Source organism: Gymnogyps californianus, chromosome 5, assembly GCF_018139145.2.
Source record: "Gymnogyps californianus isolate 813 chromosome 5, ASM1813914v2, whole genome shotgun sequence".
In the NCBI taxonomy this organism is placed as follows: Eukaryota; Metazoa; Chordata; class Aves; order Accipitriformes; family Cathartidae; genus Gymnogyps; species Gymnogyps californianus.
In genome coordinates, this window is record NC_059475.1 from 1,784,122 (window position 1) to 1,798,818 (window position 14,697).

At 68.7% G+C, this 14,697-nt stretch overlaps 4 protein-coding genes across 4 annotated transcripts; 1 reads left to right on the forward strand and 3 right to left on the reverse strand.

The window, feature by feature from the left end:
- Positions 1-658: 658 nt before the first annotated feature.
- Positions 659-2,476, reverse strand: TMEM216 (transmembrane protein 216). Its single transcript, XM_050896981.1, has 5 exons — positions 2,424-2,476; positions 1,653-1,849; positions 1,440-1,532; positions 1,042-1,243; positions 659-942 (listed from the first exon to the last, which is right to left on the reverse strand). Exons 1-5 carry the CDS (start codon positions 2,474-2,476, stop codon positions 927-929), a joined length of 561 nt encoding a protein of 186 aa, XP_050752938.1. The 3' UTR covers positions 659-926.
- On the reverse strand, positions 2,344-4,388 carry TMEM138 (transmembrane protein 138). Its single transcript, XM_050897884.1, has 4 exons — positions 4,153-4,388; positions 3,900-4,071; positions 2,865-2,940; positions 2,344-2,761 (listed from the first exon to the last, which is right to left on the reverse strand). Exons 1-4 carry the CDS (start codon positions 4,278-4,280, stop codon positions 2,649-2,651), a joined length of 489 nt encoding a protein of 162 aa, XP_050753841.1. The 5' UTR covers positions 4,281-4,388; the 3' UTR covers positions 2,344-2,648.
- A 1,583-nt stretch (positions 4,389-5,971) lies between these two features.
- Positions 5,972-9,209, forward strand: LOC127016556 (lysosomal membrane ascorbate-dependent ferrireductase CYB561A3). Its single transcript, XM_050897126.1, has 6 exons — positions 5,972-6,012; positions 7,174-7,379; positions 7,446-7,654; positions 7,728-7,882; positions 8,168-8,324; positions 8,499-9,209. Exons 2-6 carry the CDS (start codon positions 7,196-7,198, stop codon positions 8,520-8,522), a joined length of 729 nt encoding a protein of 242 aa, XP_050753083.1. The 5' UTR covers positions 5,972-6,012; positions 7,174-7,195; the 3' UTR covers positions 8,523-9,209.
- Positions 9,210-9,816: 607 nt separating this feature from the next.
- On the reverse strand, positions 9,817-13,874 carry TKFC (triokinase and FMN cyclase). Its single transcript, XM_050897125.1, has 17 exons — positions 13,766-13,874; positions 13,473-13,662; positions 13,288-13,398; positions 13,034-13,215; positions 12,847-12,925; positions 12,576-12,665; positions 12,415-12,449; positions 12,242-12,326; positions 12,078-12,167; positions 11,840-11,956; positions 11,529-11,648; positions 11,282-11,419; positions 10,725-10,831; positions 10,518-10,621; positions 10,393-10,426; positions 10,183-10,272; positions 9,817-10,022 (listed from the first exon to the last, which is right to left on the reverse strand). The coding sequence occupies exons 1-17, from the start codon at positions 13,769-13,771 to the stop codon at positions 9,870-9,872; spliced, it is 1,731 nt and encodes a 576-aa protein (XP_050753082.1). The 5' UTR covers positions 13,772-13,874; the 3' UTR covers positions 9,817-9,869.
- Between the last annotated feature and the right edge of the window lie 823 nt (positions 13,875-14,697).

Here is a 14,697-nt window from a genome sequence, read left to right on the forward strand (position 1 = left end):
AAACAAAAAAAACCAACCCCATCTTGTAAAGTACCATGAGGTGCCGGCTTAGCGGGCGAGTGCCGGGGGGAGCGCTCGGTGGGAGAGTTCTGTTTTTTTACTTAACGACACAAATTTTTAGTTTCTTTCCAAATAGTGGGGAAAAGTGCAGAGCAAACCCCTATTAACCACCCAGCGAGGCGCTGCCCCTCCTGCTCGCAGTGACTAGATTTGTTTGTCTTTCTGATAGGTTGGAAATTGTGTAATAAACTTGATGACGTTGTCAATCTTTTATACGGCGCTGTAGGGCTCTTCTGTCGCGTTTCCTCCCTACGATGGTCTTTGAGGTAATGAGTGGGGTGGGAGTGTTTTAGGGCCGCTGTGTGGGAGGGAAGGGCGGCGCTTGGGGGACTGTTAGTGCCTCTGCCTGCTGTCCCTGACCCTCATCATCCTCTGACACCGCTGAGGGGGGCTCCTGGGCCCCCCAAGTCAGCTCAGGGCAGTGCTGTGGGGCAGCGGTGCGGTGCTGGAAGCTCCTGAGTACTTCATGCCCAGCCCGCTGCCCCGGGGGAAGCCACATGCCCAGGCACCAGCTAAAAATAAATATTTATTGGAAAATAGTGAATTATTCTGAGAAGGCAGTAGAAAAAAAAAAAAAAATAATAATAATTCTCCCGTACCTCGAACTGACCTGCGCGTCACAAGCCCTGGGTGCCGCGTCCCGGGTGGCAGCGGGTTGGGTGCTGCCCGGCAGGTCGCTCGTGCATGCTGCGGGTGAAGCGGAGAGCAGGCAGGGTGCAGACCTCCCCTGCCCGGGGCTGCCTGCAGGCAGGGGCACCGGCGTGGGCCTGGCCTGGGAGGTGGAACTGGCACCGGGGCCGCTGGCTCGCCGCCACCTCGCGTACCTGTGCCGCTCTGTGCCTGGTCCTTTGGCGTGGCACGGGGCCTCAGTACGAATCCACGCTGTGAAGAAGGGAAGAGGAGGTCATGTCAGTGCCAAACCGGCCTGGCTGCTCGCCACGCCGGCTCCTGCGGCACCCTGGCATGGCCCCACCGCGGTACCTGGAGAAGGAGACCAGCGCGAGGACGCCCAGCAGCAGCTCCACGGCGTAGAAGAGGAGGAGGATGGCGTTGAGGATGGCTTCCAGGCGCAGGGCGTAGGTCTGCAGCAGCAGGTAATAGGCCGCCATCACGGCAGCCGGGATGGTCAGGGCCAGGCTGATGGAGAGCGGCACCTTCCGCTGGCACAGGTTGCCCTTGGACCCTGTGGGGCGTGCGGTTAGGGGGGGTGTCCCTCACAGGGCCTGTGGGCCCCCCCCAGGACTCTGCAGTGGGGGGACACGGTAAACGGCACCGCCGCGGTCCCAGCTCTGCCCCAGCAGTTCCTTGGGGGGGGCTCTGGAGCCTAGTGTCACCCCGGGGGGGTACACCATCCCTGCCCCGCCATCCCCAGGACTTACCGAAGAAGATGCGAGTGGCCTCAGTGCCGAGGTAGAGGAAGAGCAGCACCACGTCCAGCACCAGGTTGGTGAAGGGGTACGGCAGCAGCAGCACTGGGGGCACAGCCGCCGCTGCCCTCAGAGCCCACACCGACAGCCTACCCTGGGCCTCGGGGTGGGGGGGGGTGCTGCCCTGGGGGAGCAAGGAGGGGGGGCCGGGGTGGGGGGGCTTACCTTTGTACACGAAGACGAAGGCCTCCAGGAGGAAGTAGGTAGCGCTGTACCACCCGTTGAGGAAAAGCAGGACCTGCAGCGGGGCCGAGGAGCGCTGGCGGCCTGCGGGAGCCAGGCGGCCGTGAGGGGAGGGAGGGAGGGGGGGGGGGCGCGGCACGGTCCGGCCCCGCTGAACCCCGCTCCCGGCCCCGCTGCGCCTTGACCTCCTCCCAGTCCCACCTTACGCCCCGCTGCCCCCCCGCTCCCGGCCCCGCTCCCCACCGCGGCCCGGCCCGCCGCGGCCCCGCACTCACTCCTGGGCGCCATCTTCCCATCTCCATGGGAACCACCGCCGCCGCCCTCGATCCCGAGAGCGCTGGGCGGGAAAGCGCCCGGCCGCTCTCTCCGCCCTCTCTATGGCTCAGGAGGACTAGGCCGCTGAGCCGCCGGTTCGAGTCCCGCGTCCGGCCGAGGGGATTGGGGGGCCGGGCGGGTAGGGAGCCCCGGCTGCCCTCCGGTTCTGCCTCCGTTCCTACGCTGGGCTCGAACGTCCCACGTTGTAAGGTGGGAACAGCCCTGTTCCATGGCTGCAAGAGCAGCGCTGAGCTGGGGTAAGGCGTGGGTAAGGCTGCCGGGATGGCAGCCGCTGTCACCGGGAGGAAGGGAAGAGCCGGGGCGGGGGGCTCGGGGCGCACAGGCACCGGGCAGCCACTGGAAAACGCAGCCAATTTATTTCTTTACTCTTTACAAAAACACTCAAGTCCCAACAGGGGCTGTGGCGCCAGGACGGACCTTCCCGCCGCGCAGCCGGGACGCACCGCCAGCCTCCCACCGACTCCCGGCATCCGCACGAGTTGCACCAGCGTCGGCGGAAAGGCTGGTCCCCGGGAGGAAGAAGAGGAAGGCGGCTGTGCCGGAGCCGTCCCCAACGGGGCCCGTGAGGTACAGAGAGATGGCGGGGGCTGCCGGGGAGCCGAGGGGAGAGACGGTGGGTCGCCCAGAGCCCGAGGGGAGCCATCAGCCGCGGAACTGCGCAAACTCCTTGCGCAGCCAGAGCGAGTCCTGGTAGAAGAGGGGGTCACCCAGGTGCACCGCCGTCCTCTTGTAGAAGTAACAGTAGAGCACGGCCGCTGCGGGAGGGAGGAGGGTGAGGGCGGACCCCCATCTTTGCCCCCACAGGCTCCCCGAAAGGAGCAGGACCCCAGCAGGGACCCCGCGACCACGAGCCCTTACCCAGGCGCTGGAAAACAAAAAGGGTCTGCAGGCCTTCGGTCCACACGAAGCGGCTGGAGTCCCGCCAGCGCAGGTTCTGAGACAGACAGACAGACAGGAGACAGGAATAACCCCTGCGTTAGTTTGGGAGCAGCAACCCGCGCCTCCGGCTCCCTCAGCCCAGCATGCTGCTGGCCCCGAGGCTGTGCACGGGCCAGGGGTGACTCTGCAGCCCTGGGGGGCAGCCCCCCACCCCAAAGATTAAGCAGCTCAGGGGATTTAGTCAGCGAGCCGGGACCTATTCTAGCTTCAGACTTCAGATCCCTACAAATCCCCGGCAATCCCACGCCCGGATGGCGTGGGCAGCACCGGCGCGGCTGCCTGCTCGGGCGCCCCGGCGCGGGGCAGCCCCCGGGGGCGGCAGAGTGGGGACGGACCCTCGCTCGGAGGCTGGAAGGGGGCGAGGGGGAAGAGAGGTCGATGGAGGAGGGTGCCCAGGGGCTGGGCAGGGCGCGTGGGCTGCTCCTTTGGGGGCTGGGGCAGGGGAGAGGAGGGAGTTTAGTCAGGGGAAGATGCTGCCCGGATAGAGCCAGGACCCCTGACAGCCCTGGGTGCCGCTTGATGGCAGCGGGGAGGGGGCTGCCCCCGGGCTCTGAGCACTGGCGTTTGCTGGGGATTAATCCCAAGTAAACCAGGAGCCGCTGTCACGGACTTCAGCGGGGATTACCCCAGCGTCGGTTTCTGTGCCAGCACAGAGCTGGAGCTGCTGGGCTTCCCCTAGGGAAAGAGGATTTTTTTTTTCCAGCAGGTCACGGCCCTTAGGGAAGGGGCCGGGATGGGGGGCAGCTCCCTTCCAGCCCGATGCCTACGGGGGGGGTCGTGCAGGGAATCGCAGAGGGACGCCGAACTGTCCTTGCGGGGGTAGATCGTGGCCTTCCTCTCACGAGAGAGGGATTGAAGGGAGCAGGGGGTTGTGGCCAGCGAAGCAAGCAGACCACTGCCCGTGCTGCCTGTGCTGCCTGCCCTCAGGAGAAGCCGGCAGCCCCCGAGCCCTACCATAACCCAGACGTGGAAGGAGATGCTGAGCGCCAGGTAGGCCGCCGACAGCAGGATGGTCCCCTTGAACTTGTGGAAGAGGAGGTTGACCAGCCCGGCCTGGAAAACGAAGGTGTTGAAGAACATGAGGAAGATGATGATGACGTTGAAGAGAATAGCGATGTCCTGGATGCTGCGGGAGGAGAGAGAGATGTGGTGAGACCCCAGCCCTCCTGCCCCACCGCGCTACCCGCTACGCCCGCCTGGCACTCACATGAAGAGGACGAGCTGGACGGCGGGGGCCGTGCGGAGCAGCTCCGAGAAGGAGTTGACAAAGAGGTCGTAGAAAAGCAGGAGGAACTGCAGGAACAGCACCAGGCTGTAGTTGCTGGTCTGGAGCATCTTCCTTTCCCGGAGGTCGGAGCCCTCAGCCCCGGCATCCCCAGCGGCAAAGCCAGCTCATGGTGCGGAGCCGAGGGGCTCAGCCTCGCCTCTCCCTGCAGCCGGGACCTGGAGGGGGGAGCAGAGGTTTCGTTTGGCAGGGTGGGATGCAACCCCCCTGCACCTCGTGAACCTCCTCTGCCAGGAAACCCAAAGGAAGGTCAAACCGACAGCAGCTCCTGCCAGTTTCTGCATCCTGCCGATGCAGAGCCGTGCTCTGCTCCCGGTCTGTAGGCTGGGCTCTCACAAACAAGCTGTCGCCCCTCTCTTCTCACCACGCAGTGGGTTCGGTCTCTCCCTCCCACCCTCCAGCCTCACAGCCACCCCGATCTCGGGAAACAGATGTGAAGAAATACAGGGACGAGGGAGACGTGCGAGTCCCAGGGAGCAGCGTCCAGGCAGGTTATTCACACCTCTCCCGCTGGACAAACCCTAAAGCTGCTGACGGCTCCGTGGGCAGTGCTGAGCAGGCCACGCTAACAGCGGCAGGTTTGGGCACGCCGTGTCCCGGCATCGCTCACCTTCACCCCACCCCAGGACTGGGCACCCCGCCTGGGGCAGCTGGTCAGAGCGGGGACGAGGACGCAGGGAGGGAGCGGGGCTGTCTGGTGACAAGCGAGGAGGCACGGCCCTCCTGCCCACTTCTCCCACCGCTGACAGTCGGCCCGGGGCCCGCACTGCCTGGGGGACAGCAGCACGGCAGTGCCGGAGAAGGAGGGACGTGACACGGAGGGAGGTAAGGTGGTGTTCGGAGGGATGGGGGGTGTCCAGGAGAATGGAGGGTCCCCTGTGTCCTGGCAGGAGAGTGCTGTGCTGAGGCCTTCCTTCTCTGAGAGGGAGCCACAGGACTGGACATGGCGGGGCAAGGGGGCAGATCCCCGCACCCCCAGCTCCCATGCCACCCCCACCCCCCTTCACACAGCCACCACGCAGACATCCTCTCCGTGCGTGGCCCCCGGGTCCCCTCTTGTCTCCCCGTGCAGCCCCCGACTCCCCCCTTCCCCGACCCCAGGTCCCTCAGGAGGCCGCAGCGCCCCCGGGGTTCCCCCAGGCCCAGCCGCCCCGGTAGGCCGCCGTGCCCCCCACCCCCGTGAGCGCTCCCCCAGCTCTCGCCCTCGTCCCGTCCCGTCCCCCCGGTGCACAGGCAATCCGCGGTGCCCGGGGCTGAGGGTGCCCGGTGGTCCCCGCCGCCTCCCACCCTCCGCACCCCGGGAGCGGCCGAGCGCTGACCTGCGGCCGCCATCTTCCGTCTCCACGGCAACAGCGCAGCCACTGAGGCGGGGGCGGAAGCGCACGGCTGGAGAAACCGCGCCGGGGCCGCTCTGGCCGTCGCTCTCGCTGGCCGCGGGCCCGGGCGGGTTGGGTGGGAGCCACCACCGAGGCGAGCGGCCAGAGCGGCGCCGTCCAACATGGAGGCGCCCGGCGAGGCCGAGGGGGCGGCGGGGCCCGGCGGGCGGCGGGCGGGGCTGAGGTACGGCCCCGGGACCAAGCCAGGCCCCGTATCCTCGGGGCTGAGGGAGCCGTGGGGCCGGCTCCGTGTTCCCGGGGCCGGGAGGAGCCGCGGGGCCCTGTATTCCAGGTTCGGGGGAACCTCGGGGCCGGGCCCTGTGTCCCTAGGCCCGGGGGAGCCGTAAGGCCGGGCCCCGTGTTCCTGGCGTTGTGGGAGCCGTGGTGCCAGGCCCTGTGTCACCAGGTCTGGGGGAGCTGCGGGGCCCCGGCTGTGGGGGAGGCGTGGGGCCAGGCCCCACGTCCCCAGGCTTTGGGGGAGCCATGGGCTCCAGGCTTTGGGGGAGCCGTGGGGCCCAGGCCCAGGGGAGCTGTGGTGCTGCTCAGCGCCATGGCAAGCATTGCCAGGCCTCGAAGCGAAGCGGGTGGCTGAGCTCGTGATCCCCGTGCTGTGCCGGGGCCACGTCCCACCCACCTCCTGCCTCACAGTCCCGTGGGGTGGCTGATCTGGGCGGGGGGGGGGACACACGACAGGGCCGTCCCCCGCCCCAGGAGGAGACATAAATATCTATATCTGGAGGCAGATGCAAAGCAGCAGGCAAATGAGCGCAGCCCCGCTCCTGCCAGTCACCTGCTCGAGTCCCATGGGCTGAGGGCAGGGCCCTGCCAGTCCCGCTGCCCAGCCCAGGCAGGGTTGTGGGGCTGTTGCCTGCGGGTCCCCCGTCCCCCCCCCCAGACCCCCGTGGAGCAGGTGGGGCGAGGGCTGGCGCAGAGCGGGCAGGAGGGAGAAGGGGTGCTGGGGTTGCCAGGATCCAGGTCAGGGGGGTATGGGAGCGCCTCCTCGCACCCAGTTGGGGGAGCCCTGTGCTGTGGGTGCAGCTGGGGGGGGGAACGAGGTGCTGAGGGGGGTTTGAGAGGGAGTGCAGGTGCCAGTGGGGAGGTGGAAGGGGGGCTGGGCTGCAGGTTTGGGGGGGCTGGGGGGATGGAGAGTGTAAGTATGTGTGAGAGCGAGGCAGGGGATCAGATCAGTGGGTCCTTGGGGACAATGTAGGGGGGGCTGTGGGTGCTGGGGGGGTGCAGGGTTACAGGAGACACCTGGACCCCCCTGTGAGGCCCTTGCTGCCGTCCCCTGGGCACGGTGTTGGGGTGCAGCATGGTGGGGTGCTGCCTAGGGCCCTGGCTCTGCCAGGACCGCTTTCACCCTCCACGTCCCCAGCTGGCCGGCTCCAGCCCTGGCACCCTTCCCTGGCCGGGCAGCAGCTGGGCCCTGGGCCAGGGCTGCCCCTCCTCAGGGTGCCTGGTTCCCCTTTCAGCCTGGCTCCTCCCTGGGGGTGTCTGCACGCAGACGAGAGCCGGTACGGGCGGAGAGTCCCGGTGGAGGCTGAGCGGGCGTCTCGCTCTTCCCTAGGTGCCGCCATCCCGTCGCAGAGATGCTGGATCTGCCCTTCCTGCCCTTCTGCGTCCTCCTGGGCGGCCTGGGCTTCGTGTGCGTGGCCTTCGTGAGCGCCTGGTGCCAGCACTGGCGCGGCGGCTTCGCCTTGGACGGCAGCGCCCAGATGTTCAACTGGCACCCGGTGCTGATGGTGACGGGCATGGTGGTGCTGTACGGCGCAGGTGAGCGGGGCGTGCGGCGCGGCGCGGTCCCGGCATGGCTCCTCGCCTGACCCTTTCACCCAACAGCGGCCCTGGTGTACCGCCTGCCCCCCGCCTGGAGCGGCCCCAAGCTTCCCTGGAAGGTGCTGCACGGCGTCCTGGCCCTGGCAGCCTTCGGCCTGGCCGTGCTGGGGCTGGTGGCCGTCTTTCGCTTCCACAACGACCACGGGACGCCCAACATGTACTCGCTGCACAGCTGGCTGGGGCTGGTCACTGTGCTGCTCTTCTCCTGCCAGGTGGGTGCTGCTCCGGACCCCCCCTGCGCCCCAGTTCCCCCGTGCCCCTCGCTCTCACCTCCCCTCCCTGCAGTGGCTGGCCGGCTTCAGTGCCTTCCTGCTGCCCTGGGCTCCTACCTGGCTCCGTGCCCTCTACAAACCCGTCCACGTCTTCTTCGGCTCCACCATCCTCCTGCTGTCCGTGGCCTCGTGCGTGTCAGGCATCAACGAGAAGCTCTTCTTCAGCCTGTGAGCGTCGTGGTGGGCATGGGGAGAGCCCTTGCAGGGAGGGAGGCTCGGGGCGGGCTGGGGTTTGGGCTGGTCGGTGTCTCTGGGTGCCAGAAGCGGCATCGAGTGAAACCGAGCACGGGGCGGCGAAGGGAAGTGAGTGATTCCCCCGCCTCGGGTGGTTAACCTGCACGGCTCCCTGCTGCAGGGTGGGTACAGGGTGGGTACAGGGTGGGTACAAGGTTGCGTGGGCTTAGGAGAAGGCTGGGCACATCCAGGAAAGCTCTCGGCCCCTCTTCTCCCAAGGAAGAACGGGACGACTGAGTACAAGCGCCTGCCCGCTGAGGCTGTCTTTGCCAACTTGCTGGGGCTCCTGATCGTCCTCTTTGGGGTGCTGGTGCTGGGCGCCCTGGCCAGGCCGAGCTGGAAGCGCCCCGACGCCGACTCCCCGGACTCTTGCCAGGTACCAGCTCCGCTGCCGTGGCACGCCGGGTCGCAGGGTGGCTTTGGGGAGCCGAGTTGGGGGACCTGCCTCCCACCGCAGCCCCGGCTGGCCCGTCCTTGGGGTGGGGAGGGACTGGGGGGCCGGGCAGGGGGGGTGCAGGCACCCGGCTCACCCGTGTTTTCTCCACCACAGCCCCTGCTCACTGCCGAGCGCTGACGCCTGCGTGGCAACCGAGATCTCTCCCTGCCCTCCCGGGGTTGCCACCCCCGAGCTCTCCGACCCCGTCACTTCCCTGCCTGCTCTGCCGGCCCCGCTCTCGGCCTGTCGCCTTGCCCTCGCCGGGGGCTCCCGCTGCCTGCGCCTGACGCTCATCTGCCCGCGGGAGGAACGGGCTCAGCTCCCTTACGGCAGAGGTGTTGCTGCGATGAGGACATCTCTTTGCCTCCTTTGTGGCCCGGCGTTGGCCTCCTGCCTGCCGTAGGATGAGGGCGGCCGCAGCGTGATGCTCCTGCCTGTATCCTCGTGCCTCCGCGTGCCAGCTCCTGCCGGGTCCAGCTGGCCTCTCGTTCCCGGACCTTGGTCTGTGCCAAACTGGCTGCCCTCGAGCCCTCCCCGGGCCTCGCAGTGCCATTCCTCAACGCGGCGGCCGGAGCTGTCGGAATCTCGTCAGGTCAGAAGCCGCCAGAGGAGCACCCGTGTGCCTGGCAGCGCTGCCGCTCCCTGCCCTGGGATCGTCTCCTGCGCGGGTGGCCCGGCTCGGGGTGGCAGGGATGGAATGGACCCTCGCACCGTACCTTGCCCTTCATCGGGCTGCCTGCGCCTCTCTGCCTTGTGGGTGTGGGTGGTGGGACCAACCGAGCAGCCTCCCTGGGGCCCTCGTGGACACGTTAATAAACCGCTGGCTTCTGCACTGCGCCTGTACCTGCGTTCTTGGGGACACGGCGGGCCCCAGGAGCTGACGGGGGAGAGGTGGGTGTCCGGGGAGCAGATCCCGATGCTGGCTGAGCCTAGCCATGCTGCCCAGCGGCCGTGTCCCCTCCGAGAGCCTGGCTTGTCCTCGCTGGCTCCTACCTTCCCCTCCGCCACCGGTAGCTGGAGCTCCCCTGGCAGCCTGGGCTCACGTCGGCTGGTCCCCCTACTCACCCCAGACCCTTGCCCCAGCTCGGGGTCACCCTGTGCTGCAGGGCAGGCTCTGTCCTGTCCCCTGGTTCTTCTTTGTCCCTTTCCTAGAGCCTCCTCCAGGTCCCGTGCCTGGGACCATGTGAGCCCTGCAGTTTCCCCTCTCAGCACCCGGTGGGGAGGGCTCGTGGCCAGCCCAGCAGCTTCCTTCCTCCCCAGCTCTCATGCTCACGCTGGAGCACAGGACCGGCTGGATCTCTGCTCCTGTCCCTCTTCGTGTGGGGACATGTCCCGGAGGAACCGGGTAGATCCCCGCCAGCCCCAATCCCCACCGTTCCATGGGGATGGATGCTCTGAGCCAGCTTAGGGGAGACCACAAAGATTTATTGGGGGTACGCCGTCACCGCTAGAATCGCACGGGGGTGGCCGACGGCCGCCTGCCCCTCAGCTCCGCAGCCCTTCCAGCACGGCCCGCAGCACGGCCGCCGCCGCCACCGCCCCCGGGTCGGGCTGCAGCAGCTGGGCTGAGCCGATGTAGCTGGCTCTGCCCGCCCCGGCTTCCATGTGCCTGGTGGCCTCCGCCGCGGCCTCCGCGCTCTGCCGGGGGAAAAATGGAATGCGTTTGGGATACGGTTGGAGCAGCCGGAACATCCCCGGGCCAACCCAGAGCGATGATTGCCACCCCATTCCCTTGCCAGCCCGGCTTTGGGCTTGCCCCGCTCTGGGCTTTGCCTGCCGGGCTCCCCCTGCCCCGTACCTCCACGGCGGCGGTCAGCACCGGCAGCAGGTCGGCACCGGGGCTGCGCAGGGCGTGCAGAGCCTGTGCCGCAGCGCACAGCGAGTCCAGCTGGGAGAAACGGGGAAGGGGGCTGAGAGCCAGGGCTGCGGCCAGGCTGGTAGCCCCCGTGGCTCGTGGCCAGCGAGGTGGTGGCTCTGCCCCGTGTCCCCCCGGGACGCCGGCACTCACCATCGTCCTGTCCCCCGGCGCAGCTCCTCCGTACCTGTGCAGGATGCAGGGGGGTTGGCAGGATCTTGCAGAGGGATTGGGGGTCCCGTGGAAGGCCCGGGGGTCCCGCAACCCGCGGCACTCACCGCTGCATGGCTTCGATGCCGGCGTCCATGGCGTCAGCCCACGTCGGGAGATCGCTGCGGTTGAGCAGGGGCCGGGCGGCCGCCGTTAGGAACAGCCCGTAGAGCTGCCGGGATACCGGCCCTGTCACCGCCCGCGGTGAGGGCACTGCCGGGGTCCCACGGGGTGACAAGCCAGACCCACACCCCCTCCTCTCACTCCGCACTCACCACACCGGAGGAGCCACCCATCTTCTCCAGCAGCAGGTCGGCCAGGGAGGAGAGGAGCTGGGCTGGGGCTGCCGGCGGGGGCCGGGCACGCACCCACTCCTGGATGGCTGCGGGGACGGAGATGAGAACAGGCTGAGATGCTTCCCTCGGCCCCCACGTGGGCTGGCAGGGGGTGACCCACTGGACCCTGGGGTCCCCTGTCTCCCCTGGGGGCACCTGGGGATCCCTACCCCACTTGGGGACAAGTAGGGACCCCCCCAATGCCTTGGGGTAGCTGCCACTGGATGCAGAGACATTTTGGAGCCGTGGCGCCCAGGCTGTGGGGACACTGTCCCCTAAGAAGGGACGGCTGGGGGGGGGACCCTGTCCCCCAGGAAGGGGCAGCTTGGGGGCAGATCCTGCTCCCCAGCCGGAGAGAACAGCTCGGGGTTCCCCGCTCCCTGCGAAGGGGTGTCCCAGGGAAGACCCCACTCCTGGGAGGTGATGGCTGGGGTACCCTCTCCCCACAAGTCCCTGCCTGATGGCCCCCCAGTACCCCCCAGGGTGCCACCACCCACCTTGGGCAGCCCGAGCATGCGTGTGGCCGCAGTCCCCGTCGCCTGCCTCACGGTCCAGCTCGTTCAGCTTCTCCTGCATGTCGAGCAGGGTGCTGCACACCCGCTCCAGGACCAGCTGCACCCGTGCTGCGCCGGGCCCTGTGAGGAGAAGACGTCACCCCTGCCCATCCCTGGGGGAGATGGGGAAACCGAGGCACGGGGAGGTGACAGCTCCTGAGGGACTCAAGCTCCCCGGGGCTGCCCATACCCGTGCTGGTCTCACGCTGCGCAGTCCCTGGTCCCTCCTTCGGTGCCGGCACCTCCTGTCTCTGGCTCGTCGCAGGCGCCGCGGCCAGGTTGGGCCAAGCCACGGCCGTGGTCTCGGCATCTGGAGTAGCAGGAGGTGAGAGAAAGGCTGGATCCTCGCCCGCGTGTCCGGCAGCGCTGCCTGTGCAGGCAGCCAGCTCCGGGACACCTTGGGACACCCCACTGACCTTGTATCCTGGCTGTCCCATCACCCAGCGCCTGGGGACCCCCGCGCCCCCGTCCCATGCCGCATCCCCGCCGGCGGGCACTCACCGATCAGCCCCACAAGCTCCTCATCCACCAGCATGAGGGTGAGGGAGACCCCGGCCATCTCCAGCGCCGTCATGAAGGAGCCCACCAAGGCCCGGGCGATGTGGATGCCTCGGCTCTCTACGGGCATGGCGGCAGGGGGGGGTGTCCGTGAGTGAGGGGGGCATTGCAGGAAGGATCCCCAGAAGCAGAAGGACCAGTGCCAGGGAATGGTACCCCAAGACCCCCCCTCCGTACTCACCCAGGCAGCGCACAGCCGCGCCGGCCACGATGCCCAGCTCCAGGCAGGACAGCCCGCCCAGGTTGTTCACCACCAGCACCACAGAGGCTCCTGCAGGGTTGAAGGCAGGATGAGACCCCTGCCTGGGGGGGTCCGGGGGGGCACAGAGGGCCAGGGGGGCTCACCGGGGCTCAGGGGGAGGTGGGAGGCGTTGGAGGGGTCCGTCATGTGAGCCAGCATTGTCTCCACTGCCTCATCTGCCGGCAGCACCTGGGGGGCACAGGGGGGCCATGAGGGGAGAGCGGGGGGGGGGGCCCAAGGAGCGGGAGGCAGGGGGGGGACACGGCACCCCACTCACCTTCATCCTGCGCACACCCGCCTCGCCATGGATCCCTGCGGAGACGGGGAGGCATCACCCCATGCCGCGGCCACCTCCCGCACCGGGCAATGCCTGCCCCATGGGGGTCAGCCCCTGCCACGGCATGGGGGGGACACACACGGGGGGGGGCAGCTCCTCACCCAGGCCCAGCTCCATCTCATCGCCAGCCAGATGGAAGGTGGGCTTGGACCCCGGGACGCTGCAGGGGGACAGGCTGAGACCCAGGGTACCTGCGCGGGGAGGGAAGATGGGGTTAAGCCTGGGGCGATTTGGGGCTGGGGGGGGGCACGGAGAAGCTCTGATTTGCCCCGGGGCTGTGAATTGCCAGAAGGGATGGGGGGGGGGGCTGGGAGACAAGGCACAGCACCCCTGGGGGACCCCACAGGGCAGCAAGGGGTCCCACGCACGTACCCATGGCTTTGGTGGCCGCCGACACCCTGTCGACGATCTCATTCAAGCTCGCCCCCGCCTCGGCCAGGGCCCCCGCCACCTGCGAAGGGCAGCAGTGGGTGAGGGTCCGCTGAGCCCCGTCCCCCAAAATCCCCCCATCCCCGCAGGGATGCGGTGGGGCCCTGGGTACCAGCGGCACCCTACGGACCTTGTGTATGAGGACGGTGCCGCACAGCCCGCGGCGCCCGGCTTTCTTCGGGGCGGCGAAGGCGCTGTCGTCCCCCACCACCACCATCCGCACGTCGGCCCCCTCCGCCCGCGCCCGTTCCAGCGCCAGCCCAAAGTTGAGCCGGTCCCCGGTGTAGTTCTTCACGATCAGGAGGGTCCCGGCTGGGGGGACGGGGACAGTGAAGCTACGGCAGGGGATGAAGCCCCGACCCACGCCCCGCCATGTCACCCTACCTGCGCCAGCCTGCGTCACCGCCCGGATGGCCGCCAGGATGCTGCCCACGGCCGGAGAGGTGAAGACGGCACCGGCCACCACGCCGGTCAGCATGCCCTTCCCGATGTACCCTGCGGAGCGGGATGGGGCATTCAGGGCTGTGCCGGGGGCAACCGGCCGGCGGCGGTGGCAGCAGGGGGCTCACCTGCGTGGGCAGGCTCGTGGCCAGAGCCCCCCCCGGAGAGCAAAGCCACCCGGTCCCGGATGGCCACCAAATCGGCACGCAGGACCACCCGGTGTCCCCGCAGGAGCCGGAGGCCGGGGTTGCAGGCCACCAGCCCCGCCAGCGCGTCATCGGCGCAGCCCGCCACCGAGTTCACCAGCTTCTTGGGGACCTGGCGGCACAGAAGGGTGGCAGTGGGGGGGGGCACGGGGATGGCACCCCAACCCCACGGTGGGTGGGGGGGAGCAGGGGTCTCCCCACCACCCTGGGCTTACCTCCATGCGGGTGGCGTGGTGGGGATGGCGGCGGAGGATCCCGTGCAGCCTTCAGCTCCGAGTCCAAACTCTGTCGGGAGGCGGTGGGGGCTGAGGGAGGGCAAGGTCCGCCACCGGCGGGGACAGGGCCCCGTCCCCTCCGGGGGTCCCGTGGGGATGGCCTGGCCTGGCACGGGGATGGCAGAAAGGGGACGGGGTGGGATGGGGGTGCCTGATCAGAGCGGGGAGCTGGGTTCAGTGTTGTCCACGAACGGGGGTCCATCTCCTGGGGGGGGGGGGGTGTGGGAGAACCAGGGTGGGACAAGTCCCACAGCAGGGACCCCCTCATGGGGTGGGGGACCAGGATGGGAGCACGCCCCCCAAGCAGGGATCCCATCCTGGGGCGTGGGGGGGGACGAGGGTGGGAGCATCCCCCTGAGCAGGGACCCCCTCCTGGTGCGGAGGGGAAGGGGGGGCACCCCCCTAGCAGGGACCCCCTTTTGGGGTGTGTGGGGACCAGGGTGGATGCACCCCACCATCAGGGACCTTCTCTCAGTGTGGGACCTGGGTAGATGCACCCCCTCCCCAGCTGGGACTCCCTCTCGGGGTGTGAGGGGGATCAGGGGGTGCACCCCCTCCTCCCAGCATGGACCCCCCTCCCGGGGTGCAGTGGAAGGAGCAGGGGGGGCTGCACCCCCCAAACGGGGACCACCCCCCGGGATATGGGGTGGGACCAGAATGGGAGCATCCCCTCCCCAGCGGGGATCCCCCGAGTTGTGGGGGGACCAGGGGATGCACCCCTAAGTGGAGATCCCCCCCTCCCAGCAGGGACCCCCGGAGCAGGGACCCGCCGGAGCATCCCCCTTCCCTACCTACCCTCTCGTCTGCTCCTCCGGGTCCTCCCGGCGGCCTAGAGCGGCCCCGCGCGGCCCCTTCCGCTGACGTCCCAGCGG